The sequence below is a fragment of the Rissa tridactyla genome, chromosome 2 (assembly GCF_028500815.1).
Source record: "Rissa tridactyla isolate bRisTri1 chromosome 2, bRisTri1.patW.cur.20221130, whole genome shotgun sequence".
In the NCBI taxonomy this organism is placed as follows: domain Eukaryota; kingdom Metazoa; phylum Chordata; class Aves; order Charadriiformes; family Laridae; genus Rissa; species Rissa tridactyla.
This window is the reverse complement of record NC_071467.1, coordinates 46,396,682-46,417,149: the sequence shown is the minus strand read 5'-3', so window position 1 is coordinate 46,417,149 and position 20,468 is coordinate 46,396,682. Positions and strand designations below refer to the sequence as shown.

Genomic DNA, 20,468 nt, shown 5'->3' with positions numbered 1-20,468 from the left:
GCCTGGTATTTTCCCCCTTCTTTCAACTTGGCTTATAATTAGTTTCGAGGAGCTGTATTCATATGACTGTGCAACACAGAGAATTGTGGTAGGTAAACTTAGCTCATTGGGTTGGTAGATGTTGAAGATTTTAAAGAAACGTAGAAACAGAGCTGTGTGTACTTTTTTTTTTTTTTTAAATAGCAAGGACTTTCATCTTTCCAATATACCTCTGTATACCTATTGGAGCAGGTCCAGAGGAGGGCCACAAAGATGATCAGAGGGCTGGAGCACCTCTGCTATGAGGACAGGCTGAGAGAGTTGGGATTTTTCAGCCTGGAGAAGAGAAGGCTCCAGGGAGACCTTAGAGCAGCCTTCCAGTACCTGAAGGGGGCCTACAGGAAAGCTGGGGAGGGGCTGTTTGCAAGGGCATGTAGCAATAGGACGAGGGGCAATGGTTTTAAACTAGAGCAGGGTAGGTTTAGATTAGACATTAGGAAGAAGTTCTTTACAATGAGGGTGGTGAGACACCGGAACAGGTTGCCCAGAGAGGTGGTGGAGGCCCCATCCCTGGAGACATTCAAGGCCAGGCTTGATGAGGCTCTGAGCAATCTGATCTCATTAAAGATGTCCCTGCTTACTGCAGGAGGGTTGGACTAGATGACCATTAAAGGTCCCTTCCAACCCAACACGTTCTATGATTCTATAATTAGAAGAATACATAGAATAGTAAGTCTTACTAGAAATGGAGTCAGGAACATCATGATGTCACTGTAGAAATTCATGGCGCAATTTCAGGTTGTAATTTCAGTCTCCCAAATCAAAAATATGTAGCAGAAGTGGAAAAATATCAGGGAAGAGTGACAAGGAGAGGCGTGGAGCAGCTTCCCTATGAGAAATGACTAAGATGACTAGGGCTTTTCACCTTGAAAAAGCGGTGGCTGGGAGAGGATGTGATAAAGGTTTGTATTAGGAAGTGCACCGAGAAGGATGGTTGTTCGCTGCCTCTTAAAAGCAAGAAGTGGGGTCAGTAATGTAACCACTAGGTGACAGATCAAAACAAATAAAAGGAAGTGGGTTCTCACATGAGTGTAATTAGCCTGTAGAGCACTGTGGATGCTGCAGGATGTTGTAAGTGTACAAATGGTAAAAAAGCAGGCATATAAGTTCCTGGAAGAAAAGTCTACCAAGGACTGTTAACTACAAAGTTATTACTTCTGCCTTAGGAAGTCCCTAAACTGAAAGTTCTTAGAAGTTATTAGAGAGTGTTCCGGAGAATTTTCACTAGATGCTTGCTTTTATTTTTGTAGTCTTCCTCAAACATCTGCTGTTTGCTGCTGTAAGCTAGAATATGAGGTAGATGGGCCTCTGATCTCATACCAGTACAGCCATTTTTGTTATCTCTAACATTCACCACAAGTTTTAATATGATGTCACTTTGCAGTTTGCTTGCTTCCCTTTTTTCACCTTTCAGAATCCCTCTGACATATCCCTGGACTTTCTGATGGCTCCAGCCATCCTCCTTCAGCCACCTCAAACCCTACGTGCAGTTTAGCACTGGGAGCAGAGAGCAGAAGTCATCTGAGTAATGAGCTCGTGGCCAGTCAGACACAAGTTGATATATGGGGTAAACACACAGATGGGAATTCTTTCATAACGTCTTGATTATGAAAAGAGTACCACGATATTTATATCTCCCTTGTTACTTGTAACACCCTCATACTGTGCGTGTGGGAGTGTTTTTATTTTGTTTTTAAAGCAACTTTCTTGTTTAATGCTTTATGGTGTGCAGTTTATTTTAATAATAGAACTTTACATCCTTTAAAAATTGTTTTCTGCCTGACGTGTTAGGTATTAAAAAAAATCTCAGCATCACTGTTGGAGTAGATTTTAGCAAGTTCTCTCAAAAGTATTACCCCAGTGAGCTCAAGAGACTGTTTTCGTGCCAGTTTGTGTGTAAGCGCAGCCTGTGGGAGGAATTTTATGTTTGGTGGTGCCAAAGGTTAAGCTTTGTCATGATAAATTGTGGTCCAGAATGCTAGAAATTTCAGGTGCTTTCTTCATAGCCAAAGCAAGTGGTTGGTGGGGAGCTCTGAGAAACTTCCCTGCTTTCCAGTCTTGGTAAAGCTTGGTATTACAGTAATTTTCTGGAGGTGGATGAGATTTGCTTTGATATCCATCTGCGCTTTCCTACATCAGAAGACCTGTACATCCTCTTCAGTTAGCACGCACCGCACCTCCCTGCAGAGGTGAGAGCACTGGGTGTGTGATATAATAGTGCATGATGTTAACCACAAGCTTTTTATAGCAGTGCTCTTCTTCAATGTGAAAATTTCCATGCAACTTTTTTTTGTGCTACAGGGTGTCACATTTCAAAAGGCAGTGCTATGGCAAGCCAGTGGTTAGTTTATATGATTACTTTGAAATTAGTAAAATGATAGAGTGATAAAAGTGTTGGCTTTGTGTACCGTAATTTCTTGCTGGAGTGATTTCTTAGGTTTACAAATAATTTTGTTGAAAAGTACAGTGTGCTGCCATAGAGAAGATTTTTCTTATTATTATCACTTGAGTTGTGTTACCAATTTCCTTAAGAGTTTGCTTTTTACTTAAGGTTGAGTGAAAAATGGTAACAGATTGGGTTGTAACAATATGTAAATTTAAAAGCTATGTATTATTTTCTTTGTGTGTTGTACTCATGGAAGGAGTCCTCAGACAAAATATTTTTCCAGTAGGATAACAAAACAAATATGTAGCTGTTCACAAACAAAATGCATCATGCTCTAAAAGTAGACATTTCAGACATAGCTTGAGTAGCTTTTTATTGGTACATCTTCTGCAAAGCTGTTATTCTGAGGTGCTGATGCTACATTTCTTTGGAAACCTGACACAGTTTACAGTTGTGTATGTGACATGTATGACTCTGGACATTGGTCTAGATGGGTAATAGTATTTCTTCATGGAGAAAAGAGTACAATCAACGTTGAGAACTTGTTCCACAACAGTGTACTGCTTTGAATAAGATAATTTCAAAGAAAGAGATACCAGCTGATTTTTGTTTTCTGTCTTTGAGGTTGGGACAGGGGAAGAAGTTTTGCTTTATGAAAGTGTGATCTCACAAACACAGTATTCATACACATCGTTCAAGTGGTGGTAAATGATGCTGATGGAGGCTCATATGCGAGTGGTGAGATTACTCACTCATGGATGAAAATTCTGTGCTTGGGCAATGTCTAGGCAGGGCAGAAGGTAGATCTGTTCCAAATGGCTTTTTGATTTGGCTGACATATTGGGAAGGTAGTTATTGTCCTTGGGTGGTAGGTGAGCAGAGATCTATCTGGACCTGGGAAATTTGTTGGGTTTTTTTAGTTATTATCATTATTTCAGTGCTCAGACATTTCTTGGACATATTACAGTTTTTCACAGGTAAAACATTGCAAATGGGATTCAACCCCAAGTGAGAGGCAGCATAAGCAACTTCCTCCATATCGGATAAAATAAGTGGTTCCTAGGAAGTTAGGGATGGGCCCTGTATGGTGTTCCTATGGGGGATGATTCCTCATGCTTCTGGGCAGCAGTGTAAGGCTCTAGCATGCTCTTGTCCTGCATGTACTACTGTTGTTCTACTTGGTGGGCTTTAAACCTTCTTTATGCAGAAATCATTGTTCTGAGACTTGAAATTAGCCTGTTTCATAATTACAGTGCATGTTGTAGGTCACTGAAATGTTAAGAGCATTCAGTTAATGCGGTGTCCTTTTCCAAAAAATGCTCTAGGCATTTAACACTTTGTGAAAGAAAAGAAAAAAAGGCCCAATAAAATACCCAGGGAGAGCAAACAAAAAAATATGTTCTCTAATTTAAAGTGATCCAGAGTCATCTCAAGTTCATGAACCAGCACCGCCGTTTGATGTCAGCAGAACTGAGCGGAAGCATGTGGTTTGTGAGCTTGCTGCTGCCATAGAGTCACAACTTCTCGCTGGCTGAGCCTGAGGATGGGCTGCGCGGGGCAGACCGCAGTACAAACCTGCCGACTATTCGGCAGCAGGATGAAGACCTGCCTCAAGTTGAAACTTCGTCTACTTTACACTGTGCCGTGCTGTACGTTTCTGCAGTGTTTCCTACTCGAATGCTGATAGACCACGATTAACGGAGACGTAGGCAAGGACATCTCCTGTTTCTACTCTGCCAGATAGCCATTTCATCATAGGAGGGAGGAAGAGAAAAAGCAAGCTACGTCCTTGGAGAGAGAAGCAAGCTGCTGCTGGAAAACAAAAAAAATAACATTATTGCCTCATGTTCCTTTAGCATGTGACCAGTTACGGCAATTGCTGGTTGTCTGCATACCAGGAAAAAAAATGCCCTGTAGTATAAAAAGTTCACAGTCTCTACTTCAGGTCATTACAAATGACCTTTCCTCTAAAGGCAGTTATTAAGGAAGTTGACTACTAATCCAACATTTAAATATTCTTTGCTGAGCAAGAAGAAAATCAGAAAAGTACAAGAGAGGGTTGGGATTTTTAAAGTCTGTAGTGAATTTTATTTTCTTTCCGTTGTCTCTGTGTGATTTGCTGAATGAGGGTTGGGATTTTTAAAGTCTGTAGTGAATTTTATTTTCTTTCCGTTGTCTCTGTGTGATTTGCTGAATGAGATGCTGTCTCATTCTTTGAAAACAAGCTTTTAAATATAATGAAGCAGATAGAAAAGAAGACATTTAGGAGAGGTCACAGAAGACTTAAAATGCCCATTTAACACTTTATCTGTTAAGAGGATGCTACAGGCTGTACTCTGTCTCTGACTGAGTAGGGCTGCTTCTGGCTGTAGAGAGTCTGCAGCTGAAAGAGATACAGAAGGTTGAGGTGATCGGTTATGATGTCTCAGGCACCGGGGCAACACATGCAGCTCAGGGACGCAGGGATTGCTGGGAAAGTGATTTTTTTTCCCCCCAGCTGTTCCAGCTTGGTAGGCTTTCTTTGCACCAGTCTGTGTCTTTCAAGCAGACAAAAAGAATTAAGGGGTGGATGTGCGTTTCTAACATGGTTGCCTTTATTGCAAAGAGAACAGTATGAGTAATATACAATGGCAATGCAGAGTTTTTTGCCATGTCTGCAGAATTCCCATTCCTGCAGAGCTTGTTTGAGCTGAGCAATACTAGGAAGAATTTCTGGAAAAGGACAGAGTTTTCATTCCATTCATTCATATTATATTAATAATTCTATTCTTCATATTGAAGAATATATATCTATAATTTGGGAATAATATATATAATAGAATATATCTTTATTATATATTAGATAGAATATATGTTATATATATTACATATATGCATATATAAATATAGAATATTTCCATTTAGCCATCCACCTGTACACAAAATAGTGAGCTTTGTTACAAACTTACTTCTTGTTTCTTTCATTTCATTGGTTATTATTTCTATTTATTGCTGGTCCTTTTCATTTCCTATTGGGAGGAATGTGTCCATTGAGAAAGACGGAAGATTTAAGTAGACTGCTATGTTTATTCCTCTGACCTAACTGAAGAGTTGCTGCTAAGTCTGTGGATACCTATGCAGGTCTAAAACAAATGATTCCTGAAGGAGAGTGCATTTGGTGAACTAGTTGCAGCTAAGAAATCGGGGGCTTCTCCTGACAGTATATATATGTCCCTTTTTTTCTTTGTGGAAATGCCGCATAGCCATTAATTTACGCATTACCCATGTCAAGACATGATGAAAACTCAGCCGAGAAGGCTGTTGGTGGTTATAAACGTAGTCCAGGCATAGCAAAACCACGGTACATGTAATTTGGGTATCAGTAAAACCGACCTGCCTCAAAAAAAAAAAGCTGATCACATATCTGCACAGGAAAATAAAAATAAAACCATAAACCTCAGAGTTCCTGCGAATGATTTGCTACTAACGTCAGTATTTTTTTAGAGAATGAGATGATTTAGATCAAGCAAACATTCTTCTGACATTAGTGACGTAACAGTCTCGTGTTCAGAGAGATTTCCTGTTTACTTTGGGTCTGAACGCAGACGTCTCAAGAAAGTAGGTGCTAAAATTTTCATTCCACATCTGCATATAAAGACAACCCAAACTTCTGAGGTCGGTAGCAGACAGTATATATTTTTGTCCTTTAGAAAAAAAGGGGTAGTGACAGTTTAAAAATCTCAGAAAATCAGAGTTGTCTTGGTTTGCTGACCAAGCTAATTCCTCAGTTTTAATCCTGTAATGCAGAAAATTGTCAGGCAGTGTCAGTTTGGCAGTCTTGTGAGCTACTGTCATGCTCTGCCTAACCGAGACTTTTGTTAGCAAATTCACCTGGAGTCAAGGGACTCAGAGTCCCTTAGGGATGAACTACTGCTCACTTAGATCTGAAGAGCTCACAGATGGCAGTAAGGCATCGTGGTGAAGTTCAGTACTTCATTTTATGCTGCAACATTTTGCGAATTTTCTGTTTCAAATCGTAACTTCCCTGAGTGTTCACAGATAGAAGCTATATATCTTTTTTATAATTTCTGTGTATGAGTCATAGTTTTAAGTTGCAAGCTTGGTTTTAAATGTGTACTTTTTTTCTAAAAGGCAGAGATCATCTTCCTAATTATTTTCCTAATAGAGAAAACGCAGAGATTATTTTCCTAATTATAAAAAACTGGGGATTATATTTAATAACCTGCTGCAACTCTTCCTATTCTTCTGAAACTACGTATGCATTAATTTCCATTTAGCTATCCATTCTGTAGAAAATGAAGGAGTCTCTTATAAAACAGACCATGGTCAAGATATTGTATGGACTGAGATCAGAAATTAGTATGGACTGAGATTAGAGATAAGTATTTTTGAGTGGGGTTTGTTTCGGTTTGGTTTGTTTTTTTAACTTTGTACCGTTGCATAGTGACAAATAATGTCATAGATGTGAAAACTTGCTTCATCTTCATAATATGACTGTTGAGCAGTCTGAAGACTGAAGTCCTGAAGTTACTTCTGAACTTAGGTCAGCTTAGATTTGCTGCCAAGGCAGGGGGCCTTGTTTTACTCCTAAGCGATACAAATCTAATAGTAGAAAAACACAGCCTGCAATAAAGTCATTAAGTGAATTTTGTTTCTGTTTTGATGGTCTCAAGAAAATGAGATTACTGATTGTTTTTGTTAGCTGACTTCATTAGATTTTTATCCTGTGAGTATAAAAAGTGTATTTCTAAATGTATGATTGTGATACTAACATATGAAATAATCCCAAAATTGATACATGCTTTGGCATTAATTTACTGTGTATTTAGAGATTCTGCAACCATTACCTTAATCTAATAGGCAAGAAATCCCTGCATGTGAAGCTGTTTTGGAACTTATATTGTCTCTGGAAACCAAAACTGGGTCTTGGAGAGCACATTTATGACATCAGCAAACATACAGGCAAAATAATACGTGGCATAGCGTAGGAAAAGCATAAGACTTCACTTTTAGAAAAAGAGAGGAGAAAGTGGAAGGAACAGCTTGTGGCTGGCTGCAGTAGGACTGAATTTGGGTCAGTGCAAAGCACTCATGGGCAAGGGACGTCCCTATCTGCAAAAGCCAGGCTGCATCCAGCAGAGCCAGCGTCTGAATTAACACAGAGCAGGATTAATAATGTTTCATTCATGGCTTTTACCTCGGTATCTGTATGCAGGGATTCCTTATGCTCTTGGTTCTGCGCTGACAACGCGGAGACACCAAGTAGTGTTTGTGTGAAGCCAGATGGGGTTCCAGGTGGGGTTCACAGGAGCCATCAGCTCAGCTGGCTTCCAGGTGTAAATTGTCGTGTAAGTTGTCCCTGGATACAGTGGAGTTCCACTTGCCCAGAGCTCTGCCTGAGCTAACAGGCTGATCCAAGGTGAATGTAGCTATGGTGTGATTTATTTGCAATTTGGATGATACACCTTTGAGTGTTTTAGTGGTAACTATAGAAAAAAGGGAGAGAAATACAACATAACACATGTTTTAAAATAGTGCTTATCGGTAGTTTGGCTTGTAATGGATTTGATGACACTTAAATTATTTTTTTCCAGGCAAAAACTGCTTCTCAAAAATGCAGATGTTCCTGTTATTATGAATACATATTTTAGTCAGAAGGTGCTACTCAGTGAACATTCAGAAACAACAGAGAAGACATACGGTCTTACGAAGATGCTTATTAGGAAGAACATTATATCTTTGGCACAGACGTTCAGACTAGATGACCTTAATGATGAGTTGTGCCAGGAATCTTCAGATAATCAGGTAAGGTTCATTTGGTTCACAGTTTAGCACCTGGTAAGAAGTTGTTGAACAGATGTTTGGAAATCATAACAAACCCAAAAATTCTAAATTACTGACCTGCTCAGTTTCCACTTTCATTTAGCCAAGGCGGAATAATATGCAGTGTTTATTTTAATAATATTTTCTTAGCGGAGGCTTTTGGCCCATCCAAACGCTGAACTGCTGTGAGGTTATTTTGCTGAAGTCTCACTACTGTGCTAAATAGTAGTTGTAGCTTGGTTTTTCATTGATTGTTCTCTTATTCTTTATAGCTGAATAGCTAAGCTTTATTTGAAATAAAATCTGTTTTCTGCTAACTCGCTCAAGATATTTTAAATAAACATTCCCTTTCCCCACTCCTATTTCTTAACTCGTTTCCTAATTGATCCTATCCTTTCTTTAAAGCATCAATTGGTAACACCACCCCCCTTTCCCGTCCCTTCAATTTGTTTTCTTTCCTATTTTGACTTTGTTTATATTAAAATGACTACTGACTGTGCATATCTCTAGCCGTGGGTGTACAAGCTGAGGTATTTTAAGGGATCTGGTTTTCTATTAGTCTGTGCCAGCACTTTCTGAAAGTAAGGCTCTTATAAAGGCTTTATCTTAGCCACCCAAAATCATTCTTAATACTTAATTTTTGAGAATTTTGGCCCTACAAGTTTGATGAACAACACCAAGTGTCAACATTTTTTATTTGTCTTATATATAATTCCCATTATAGGCCTGGGAATGAAAAAGTTACATAAATCAAATCCTAATCTCCTTTCTTGCTTCAACTCTACCTTGTTAAAGGCTTCTGCTGTGGAAATCCAAAAACCAGAACACTTCACTTGTTCCCTTCATGGTTCCTAACAAACAAAACCACTTCATTTAAAACTCAGCAGACAAGTTTTATTGCAATCTCTTTGTAGACAAAGGGTAGTGTCGTACCCCAATTTTCTTTCTCTATTGGTGGATAGTACTTACGGCACAGTCAGTAATACTCTGAAAATCTTTCTTGGCACACAGTTTTTATAAAAACAGCTTTTATTCTGAAAGTAGAAATTTGGCTCGTGCTGGGAAGGAGCCTATATATATAGACCATGTTAGTCTATACTTGCATACAACTTTTACTAAGAGGGATTTATTTTAAAATTAAAATTACTGAAATTAATCATTTAGATTAAGGCAAAATGTAGCATTATTTTATTCATAACATTTATTTTGAAAATTTGGAACATTTTATTCATAAAATATGTTTTGGGAGTAATGAAATAATAATTTATTATTTTAATAATATATATTAATTATGTAATTATATATAAAATTAATATAATTAATTATGTAATAATAATATTAATTATTATTACAAACCTTAATTTAAAGTTTGTACTTTTAAAGTTTTATACTTTTCATTAATCATCTCGTTCTTTTACACTGAAATATTTTACATTGAAATGTGTAAGTCTGAAAACTAACACTGTTCTGTGAAACTAGTCACCTGTTCATTTTAAACTTAATCTGAAAGTTCGGAAGCATTCAAGATGGATTTTACCCCTTTTTTTAAAAGAGGAAGGAACAGAACATCAAAGAACTAAAAATGAAACTCAGTTCCAGGGGAAGAATCAGAAGTACTAATATCAATTCTGTTTTCCTGCCAATGTCAGCCTCATCTCTCTTGGATTGAGTTAGCTCAGTCCAGAGCACCAGGGAAATACAGGAGAGCGCTGTGGGCACAACCCTCTTGAGTGTTCATTAAAAATCCACAATAAATACTGGCCACTAGTCTGTGAGTTAGTTTAAGTGCAGTAAGTATTTTGAAATTGGTTTTGCACTACTTGCAGTGATTTTTTATGCTGAAGTTTTACTCTCTAGCACTAGACAGTTTCAAGGTCCCCTGAAATGTTTCTATTAATGGGTTTTCCTTTACCAGGTTGCTTGTGCTCCACAAATCCATAACAACTGTGATTCAAAAGAGCGGGGTGCTGTTAATGATTCTCTGCTTGAAATGGTGGAAAGCCAGGGAGCAGCGGGATGGGGAGAAGCGCAGGTACGAGTTGTTATCCAAAGGGTATACTGTTTGCCTGCAAGAGAAGGTTACAGAAGCCACATTCAAGGAAACAAGCCTCTTTGTGCAACATCCATCATAAATTCAGATCCACCAAACGCTAGGTGAGTAATAAGATGCATGGAAATTTTCCTGTTGAGGCCGTGATGTATGAGAAACCAAAGAGGAGGAGTTCGGAAATGTCATTCTTAGTTGTCAGCTTGCGGGGAATAAGCACGCTCAGCAAGGCACAGGGCTCTTGATAGAAGTGGTGTAGTATTTTAGTAAGTGTAGTATGACATAATAGTAGTCCTGCCCAGAGGAGGGAAGGATCTGTCTATAGTTCATGTGTTGCCTCAACAGATGACAGGAAGACTGAAAATGAATTAACGGGAAGTTAATTTAAAACCAGTGATGATTATCAACATCTTATACTGTTCCTTGAGTTTCACAGAATAACTGTTAGTTCCCATTTACCTATTTCAGTCTCCAGTATGCTCTGCTAGTAAGTTATGCTCATAGAGTGGTCTTTTTAAACAAAAGAGAAATAACGTAGACAGATGGAGAAATGAACGGCTTTTCTGAAATGTGGATTTCACGCAGGTGCCATTAGAGAAACAGATGTATGCATGCAAACTTACCTTGTGAAGCCAGTGGAAAAAACTCCTGTTGACTTCTGGAAATCTGGAGGTCACAGCAGTTCAGCTCCTCTGCAGTAGAAAATGATCTGGTGTCAAAACATTAACACCAATGCAGAAATCTTATATGCAGACCCCTTGGAGCACACAGCTTTAGACCAGTGGTTTCAGCCTCTTCTGTTTTAGTCTTTGCATCCTAACACTGGTCTGTTTTCAATGTAGGGAATCAAGAGTGGGACCTTGTTTTCTTAAGTACAAAAGATGTGCCAGACACAGTTTTCCCTTCTGACCAGTACTGAACTGTTGAATCCTTTCCTTCTCCTTTTATGATCCTCAAGGTTTAAGACCAAAGACTGATTTCAAAGTCTTTTTCAGCAACTCTGGATCAGAGATCACTGTATCTATTATTGAATTTCCTTCCTTTGGTTTTGCACTAACTTTTAGTTCATGCTGGCTTAAAATTTTGAATGGTAAGATGCGTTCAATTTTGTTTTCACTCAGGAAGTTTATTAAAGTGAGTTACAGCAGCAGAGCTTATATAAAGCTTCCAAGTTCAGCCTTTTGGGACATCAGGAGATCTACCTTCCTGCAGAGTTTAGGACCTGAATGGAGACATGCAATTAGTTTAAAAGGTCCCATTAAGAACTCTACAGATGTAATTTGCAATAGGCTTTGAAGTGATTCTTCAAAGGTTTGTATAATTTGAGTTCCTTTAAACCACCCTGCTGGTGGGTAGTAGCATGTTCACAGGTCCTTCTTCCTGAGCTTTGGGAATACTGGAATTCTCCCAGTTCTTCCTACGTTGTAAGACACTGGATAATTTACAGCACTCATTGATCAATAAAATTCCTCCAGGAGGAATTTAGGAAGGTTGTTCTTCCCTAAAATGCAAGCGGGCTCATCACCCACAGAAAAGTAATTATCAACAGCCTTGTCCCCAATATTTTTTAAAAGCTCCTTTACATATAATAGTTATATTGACCTTAATTTGCATTATTTTTTAAAAGGTAAAGTGAACTCATTGCTTTATATTTAATTCATTCTTGCTACAACATGTATTTTTTAAAAAGTGAGAAGAAAAGTACTTTATCAGCCCCACATCAATATGTGATTTTGAGGATAGCATTCCTCCATGTAGATTTTCTTCCAGAGGGCTAGATTTGATCAAAAGTCAGGGTAGCTGACAGTCTATTATTCAGGGTGATTTTTAACACTGTCAATTCGAGCAGAGTTCAAATGACAATAACCTCTCAGTATTTCCTTTCAACTTTTAACCAAAAGTATACTTGCAATGACACAATTTCATAGAATCATAGAGTAGTTTGGGTTGGAAGGGACCTTTAAAGCTCATCTAGTCCAGCCCCCCTGCAATGAGCAGGAACATGTTTAACTAGATCAGGTTGCTCAGAGCCTCGTCCAACCTGATCTTGAACATTTCCAGGGATGGTGCATGTACCATGGACCATCTCTGTGCAACTTGGTCCAGTGTCTCACCACCCTCATTGTAAAAAATTTCCTCCTTATATCTAGGCTGAATCTTCCCTCTTTTAGTTTAAAGACATCACCCCTTGTCCTGTCACAACAGGCCCAGCTAAAAAGTGTGTCCCCACCTTTCGTGTAGGCCCCCTTTAAGTGCTGAAAGGCCGCTATAAGGTCTGCCCGGAGCCTTCTCTTCTCCATGCTAAACAACCCCAAGTGTCTCAGCCCATCTTCATAGGAGAGGTGCTCCAGCCCTCTGATCATCGTCGTAGCCGTCTTCTGGATCCGGTCCATGTGTTTCCTGTGCTGAGGACTCCAGAGCTGGATGCAGTACTCCAGGTGGGGTCCCACCAGAGCAGAGTAGAGGGGGAGAATCACCTCCCTCGACCTGCTGGCCACGCTTCTTTTGATGCAGCCCAGGATACAGTTGATCTTCTGGGCCAGCAATAGCTGGCTCATGTCCAGCTTTTCATCCACCAGCACCCCCAAGTCCTTTTTGGCAGGGCTGCTCTCAATCGCTTCATCCCCCAGCCTGTATTGATACCGGGGGTTGCCCCAACTCAGGTGCAGGACCCTGCACTTGGCCTTGAACCTCATGAGGTTCACATGGGCCCAGTTCTCAAGCTTGTCCAGGTCCCTCTGGATGACATCCCATGCCTCAGGCGTGTCAACTGCACCACTCAGCTTGGTGTCTTCGTCAAACTTGCCGAGGGTGCACTCGATCCCACTGTCTATGTCATTGATGAAGATATTAAACAGTACTGGTCCCAATATGGACCCCTGAGGAACACCACTTGTCACCAGTCTCCATATGGACATCGAGCCATTGACCACTACCCTCTGGATGCAACCATCCAACTAATTCGTCATCCACCAAACAGTCCACCCATTAAATTCATATCTCCAATTTAGAGAGAAGGATGTTGTCGGGGATCATGTCAAAGGCCTTACAGAAATCCAGATAGACAATATCCATAACTCTTCCCTTGTCCACTGATGTGGTCATTCTGTCATAGAAGACCACTAGGTTGGTCAGGCAGGACTTGCCCTTGGTGAAGCCATGCTGGCTGTCTCGAATCACCTCCCTGTCCTCCGTGTGCCTTAGCATAGCTTCTAGGAGGTTCTGTTGCATTATCTTCTCAGGCACAGAGCTAACGCTGTCAGGTTGGTAGTTCCCAGCGTCCTCCTTTCTACCCTTTTTAAAAATTTTAAAATTTGAGGTAGGTAACTTGCCTGAGCCCACACCCTTCACAACAATGGGGTGAAAGAAAACAGGAATCTCAGATTGCACTTTTTATGTCAAACTTGAAATAGAAGTAGAATTAAATAAAAAATGAGGGTCCATTGCTTCTGAGTACATGCTGTAGCTGGGTATTCTCACATGCAGTTGTTAAACTGGCATCTTGGAAGTTCCTGAAATTTTAAGGTGTCTCAGCTCAAAAAAGAACTTGGTTGTTGCCATTTGCAGCTATCAGACAGTCTTTTGGATCCTGAAGAGAAAAATCAACCCACTCTCTCTTTTGCAAAGAAGAGAACGAACACGTCTTTTAAAGACTGAGGAATGGAAAACACCTTATACGGCTTTATCAGCTGCTATTTCCATGGCTGATAAGCATCCACAAGAGACTTTTCTCCTCTATCAAAAATGTCTGTCGCCTGATAGTGAGCAAAAGGGTCCAATGCCCTCTGGCAGTCCTTTGAACCAAATGATGGCTCATTCTTTTGTAATTAAGAAAAACCTCTTTTCTTCTCCGTGAACTTAGTTTTGTAAAGTAAAACTGCCATGAAAGCAACGTTTGTATTTTATAAGGCAAGATGAGTTAGATAATTGATTGTTTTGTAAACAAAAGTTTCTAATTAGATATCAAGGTGAATAGTTAATTGATTTGTCTTTTAGACAGGCTGTTTTATTATGTTTTCTTTGTAGCACTCCACAATAACCTAGATGTTGTTGCCACAGGGAAGCATAAAATACACTGTAAGATGAAAAGAGGCATGAAATTAAACGTGGAGCAGAGGAAGTGATGCATTTTGTTCAAGGCATCCAGTTTCCAGAAAGAGACTGGCAAATTGTGAGAGAAATCTCTATTTTCTTAGTAAGGAAATGGATTCATTTAATTGTTTAACGGGTAAAGCATAGAAATTACGGTAGTGCCTGTAGGCATCTAGCCTTTTACTGATAGACAAAGGGATGCATCTGATAGGTTTACATCTGTTTATCTGAAATACAGAAAGCATTTTCCAAGGACGCTGAGAAATCATTGCAGAGACTGAGAAGTTCTCTGGCTTCTGTCGTACATAAATTGGTCCCATGTTCCCTGCATTACGTCGAATCATTTGCCTTTCCCCCGTGTACTTAACTGCTCTCGCAAATGGACTTCTCATGCTGAAGGAGTTTCATGGGGAAAAAAAAAAGAAAGAAGAAAATGTGACTCGCTGTGACTGTCTGCCCATTTCCAGCATTCCTCTCATACTTTTTGCTGCCTTTTCCTCTCTGATGAGAGAGATACTTTTGCTAATGACACAACACATGTTTGTCTAAACCCGATTATTTTGACTCTTTTTGAAAAAGGGCTGGCTTACACATATGAGGATCCCAAAGAGACTCCTGTCAACCTGAGGAGCTCGCTGGCGCTGAGGTGTCTGACTCACTGCGTCGGCCTTGTACTTTGTGTTCCTGGGATAAAGCAGTGTATAATTTGGATTTTGCTCTTGCCAGTATCTGTTTGTTTTGAGCGGGCCACGTGAGTTCAGTAAAAAATAGAGCTAGTCAGTTTTATGCCTTAAAGGACAGGGCTGGTGGTATGGTAGTTGGTGAAACAAAAATAGATGCATTTTTAGGACTATTAGGCAGTTAAACTGGTCAGAGCACTCAGAAGATTTGGATGAGGAGGCTGGAGAGAAAAGGGTGTTGTCTGTTAAGAAGGAAAAGCTAACCACTGCTAATATAAAACAATGCTAGCTATAGCTGTGAATCCACATTTTAAAATCTTTGTGGGTGACTAAAGAAATTTTCCATTCGCTTCTCTTGGCATACGTTTTGACCTACTTCCTACCTGAACATTAGCACTCTAGCCTGCTGTAACTTTCTATTCCAAGAACAAAAGAAAGACAGTACATTTAGTTTAGAAAATAATGTGATCCGCCTCTATGCACTAGTCATCAATAGTTCTTTTGGGTTTGTTCTTGATTTTGTTTTCAATTTGCCAGACCTTAGAGAAGTGGAAAGGCCTGCTACCATGCAAGCAGGACCCTTGGGGAGCGAAATATTTAGAAGAGCCAAGGATTTGTTTGAGTGGCTGGAAAAAATAGAAGTGTGGGGAAAGTCACATTTCTCTTTCTGAGCAGGCCCCCAGAAACATGATAGTCAGTTGCTGGGATTCATTATACTCTAGCAAATTTCTGAGTAGTCTGTTCCTACGTAATTCTGTGTAAAATGGTTTTACTGGCAAGTGGTAATCCTGTAAAACTAATTAATTTCAAAGTTGAATTTCCTCTTTTTCTTCATCTAATGATCTTTGCTGTTTATGTTAAGACAAATCTAGTCAATGGATTAGCCTGTCTGGTAGCATGCACAACTAAAAGTTTAGTGTCAAGTGCTACAACTAGAATTCCAAGTAGGTGGACTAATCTATTGAAAAGTCACCTTTTCAGTATGGAAAACCTAGCTTAAATTTTATAAAGCATATTGAATAAACAACAACAAAAAGAAACCCTGGAGGTCTTCTTATTTGAAAAGAGCCCAGATTGGAAAGGACTGTCATGAAAGATCCATGTTCACAGATGCTAACATCTGTCAGAATGTTTTTTGTGGCTGACTTAAATCTGTTTACAGCATTCCATTTGTTTTTTGTGTTTTTTCAACAAAACATTTTAAATGGAATGGTCATAAATGCAAGTTTTTAAAAATTACATTATGTTTCTGGGATGTGATTTTTCAAGTGGGAAATAAACAGGAAATAGGTAACTGAAGTGCAGTAGAGAGTACTCCATAAGCTAGGAGTTTTCTCTGATTTCCCCTTTTCAGATCCTTCTCAGAAGTGAAGATTCATGCTTTTAATATTCTTACAAAGTAGTCTAATTGCTACTTGACAGACTTGTAATAGTTCTTCTAACAGCTGTGGTTCAAGGTCTAGTAACCTGTTTCTGCTTTGAAGTCTCCCTTTTTTTGTTTCCTTTTTTTTTATTCACAGCTAAGACTCCCTGGCACTTGGATTATTCCCTTTTGCCTCCACCCTGCTCTATTTGTAATTCTCAAACTGCAGCCACTAAAACAGAATAAGGACAAAAGACTGTTGGAAAAACAGCTTTGATATCACATTTTGCAGCTGTGACATTAAATTGTATTATATATTTAACACTGTAGTTTCCCTGTGCTTTTGCCCAGATTGCCCTAAAAGTCCGTTTTCCCTGCTCCTGATGTTGCAGATGGATAGATGGAACTTGGGCTTCTTCCAGTGCCAATGTAGTACAACAATTTGTTAATTTGACATTAACGTTTATTTTTCAGTGCTAAATATTTACATAATCTTATTCTGTCCAAGGGCAAGGTGAAAGCACTGTTATCTTGATATACTCTGTACAAAGGAAAAAAAGGACCCCTCAACATACACTACTGTTTTTCGATCCTGCGCTGGGAATAAGCAATTAAATAATTTGCCGTTGTTCTAAAATATGTCAGGGCAGTGGTAAAAGTGCTGATACAGAAAAGAGTCTCAAGAAGACAGTAGCTGTCATAGTCCACAAGTGTGACAGGTATTCGGTCTCCTTGGAAAGTAAATGGGCAAGAATAGAAGCCAACTGTCAGATGGCCAACACTGTGTGTGCAGGCTCCTGTATGAGTCTAGCAAAAAGGAGACACTGATTGCTACCTTATATTTCCTCCACACTCAGGTGCTTAGACTGATCAGTAAAGTGCCCATATGATCACAGAAGATAGCCACACATCCACCCCCCCACGCCCAAACCTTTTGTTGGTCAAGAAGGAGGAGTAGCTCTTACTTATGGATGTATTCCCCATGATAGAGAAATTGCAGAGATAGATACCCAAATAACGCAGAGATAAATGGTATGGAAGCATCATTACGTGGAGTTGTGTATTGACCACCACTTACCTTGTAACCGTACCTTTTCACACCTCCCACATCTGATGGTTGCATACAGGGCTTTAGAAAGCTGGGGGAGCTTTATTGCACCTGAACACCTCATTTCCTGCTGCTCTCTGGTTTGTGGCTGTATCCACCCAACTGATCTTTTTTGAAGTAGTATGTAAATGGGGGGAATGGGAAGAGTGATGTGGCCCCCCGTATGTTATCCTATAGTGGAGACCAGTCTAGGGAGTAGAAAGCGAGCAATTTGAAAAGGTAATTTTCCAGCCCTAGAGCCACAGTCAAGGTATGTGCTGTTGTACATTGACTGGTTTAAACCAGGAATAGTAATTTTCCAGCACCTGCTATTTGTCAAGAATTATTCTAAGATGGCCTACGTAAAAGGTATGGAATCTTTCCCTTGGTTTTGACCTTTCTTCCACTTGAATTTTTGTATCTCTGAAAGTTATGTGGTTGACAGAACTGAAAGGATAAATCCTCCATGTGTGTTTTATACCCTTTCACTGACTACATGACTTCAGTTCTGACCTGGAGGAAGTGTTAAAGTTGTGCTGGAGCTCTCCGAACCTTTTATAAAAGCCAGATTGTGTGTCTGGGATTTGTTTTCCTGCTACCACGGTACATAAGGCAAGGACCATGAGCAGTTAAAAATGCCTAGATGGACACATGCTGAGCTAACAGTTGGGAGAGAAAATTAACCACCCGAGTATTGCACATAATTTCTGTGCAACTTGGGCAGGTAGACACTCTTTGTGTGCACAGCCTTAAGTATCTGCATAGATCAGCGGATGCGCAAAGAAACATCAGCCTAGATTTAATACAATAACAGGTTTCTGAAAAGGAAGATTCTTAGAAATAACTTTTTTCATCAGCTTTGTAAAAGCTTCTGTTTGGATATAACAAATCAATACTCCTTGGAAAGGTGTTAGGAACATACTCTTACTCTTTTGGAAATAAGGAGGTCTTTTGTCCCAAAGAGTATAGAGTCAGGAATACGCTGTCCTATGTGGTTTTAAAATTATGGGCACACCCTAATAATTAAGACAAGACAGACTTTGAAAGGGACAATATTCCTGTGAGACAGGCCTGTACGTCTGTATCTTAAGCTTTTATACACTTTCTTTTATAGAACACAAAAGATTAAGATACAGCAAATAATATGAATAGAAGTTCCTCAGAGAAGACAAACTTAATTAGTTCTTTCAGTAAGCATTGTGGTTTAAAATAAGTATGTGACTTATAAATGCACTTAACAAAGTTATCTTATGCTCATGTGCCAGTCCTGACTGGCTGCAGTGCCTGCTGGTTTTGTTCCATTTCTCGCAGCCAAAGGCAGTCAGCAACACCACACTGGGTAGGGATCCGCTACAGGCTGGGCTGAAATCCTCAAACTCCTTTCAGTTAATGCCTCAACCGCCTCTTTGGCTAAGGGGGGTTTCACGGGGTTTGGAGAAGAACATACTCTTCAAACGAGAAAAGTGATGAGCAAAGGCCTGGGATGAACTTACCGTGTATGACACTTCACCATGTAAGGACTGGAGTGGAATGGTAGTTAAGAGAGATTTAGTTATTTTTGTAACTTTAGTCCTCCAGTAGGAAAAAAGGAAATGATTCATCTGATACATACTGCCTGATATATGTTCAAAATAGTTTTGTAACTCACTGAATTTAGATACTTGATTTGAGGCCTGTCTTTGGCTGCAGCGTGAGCTTCCCTGGACAGCCTGCTTTGCAAGTGCTTAAGGCTAGGAATGAATGCAAAATATGTTTCAGAGAGGTTTCACATTTAAATGGACCAAGAATGATGTCATGAAGCTTGCAGAGTATAATTTTTGGTTGTGTTTGTGTTGTGGCTGTGGTTTATTCAATATCACATGCTAACAGGATTTTATATACATATTTTAAAAATTATTTCTCCGTATCAGTGATTTCCCAACTCTTGCCACTCTTACTTTTGGTGGTATGCCAGTCGTTGAGAAGGATCCACAGAAGCAGCTCCAGATCCTGCCCTTCTGGAGGTGCTAATCTGAGCCATCAGGCCGTTAACCACCAGCCAACACTGAATACCTTCCTGCAGCTGCTTACTCCAGTTCAGAGGCACTTACTGACCTGTGCAACTAAAGGTGCAAAGGCTACGTCTGAAAGCTGACTTCACGCAGCCACCTGAGAGTGGGGTGAGGGTATTGATTGCTCCCAGTAGCCTTCCTTGTGTCTGCAGCAGAGGAAGGAAAGAGGCAAAGCTGGAAGTGAAAGCAGCAGGCAGGCTCTCCCTGGCTTTGTGCTGGGTCCTCTGCCCAGGAAGGTGTTGTCTGCTGTCTTTCACGTACACACAAATGTAGACAGCAGGTAGGAGTGAAGTTTCAGTGCAAGACGCAGTGAAGTTTTTATAGTATTGCCACTTCCCATGCATTTGTGCTGCAATGTGACACTTGGAACTTGTGCTGTCACTGCATGATATTATCTTGTCTTCTCCTGTACAGCAGCATCATCCTTACCTAGGAAGATGGCTTTAAGGAAATTATTACAAAAGTATAAAGTTATTCCCTATTTCTCCGTAGTTTCCCAAATTTCTAGACTAAGGGCAGCCACGTACTTACGAGTACCTGCCTGGCAGGTGGGTTATGGTCCCTTCCACAGCTGTGCAGTCATGGTCCCGATTCAGCATGTGCTGCAGGCGCTCCACCAGCAAGGAGACGTTCACTTCTGTTGCTGAGTGAGTGAACAGGGGAACTGGAAAGAATGCACCATTAGTGAGGTGGGATAAGAGATTGCACTGGAGTCCCAGCTTCACAGAGGTGGGAAGTGTGTTTGGGATCATAGAAGTCGAGTCCCACATGAGGGAATGCATGGTGGGTCATGGGAGAAGGAGGTAATGTGTCAAGCTGAGGTCCTCATATGAGGAATATGGGAGTGGTCATAAGGTATTTAAATGCCATTTTGCGTGAGTTACCTTTCTGTCTGCCCAT

At 40.0% G+C, this 20,468-nt stretch overlaps 1 protein-coding gene across 3 annotated transcripts in view; it reads left to right on the top strand.

The window, feature by feature from the left end:
• Positions 1-20,468, top strand: part of SPIDR (scaffold protein involved in DNA repair) — a 206,640-nt gene that overhangs the window by 124,024 nt on the left and 62,148 nt on the right. For all 3 annotated transcript variants that reach the window (XR_008464619.1, XM_054189356.1, XM_054189355.1), the window contains exons 9-10: positions 8,020-8,230; positions 10,164-10,402. Coding sequence is in view for 2 of the 3 variants with exons in the window: in XM_054189356.1 (XP_054045331.1) it covers positions 8,020-8,230; positions 10,164-10,402 (450 nt within the window). In the remaining variant the exon portion in view is untranslated. The remainder of the gene's footprint in view (positions 1-8,019; positions 8,231-10,163; positions 10,403-20,468) is intronic.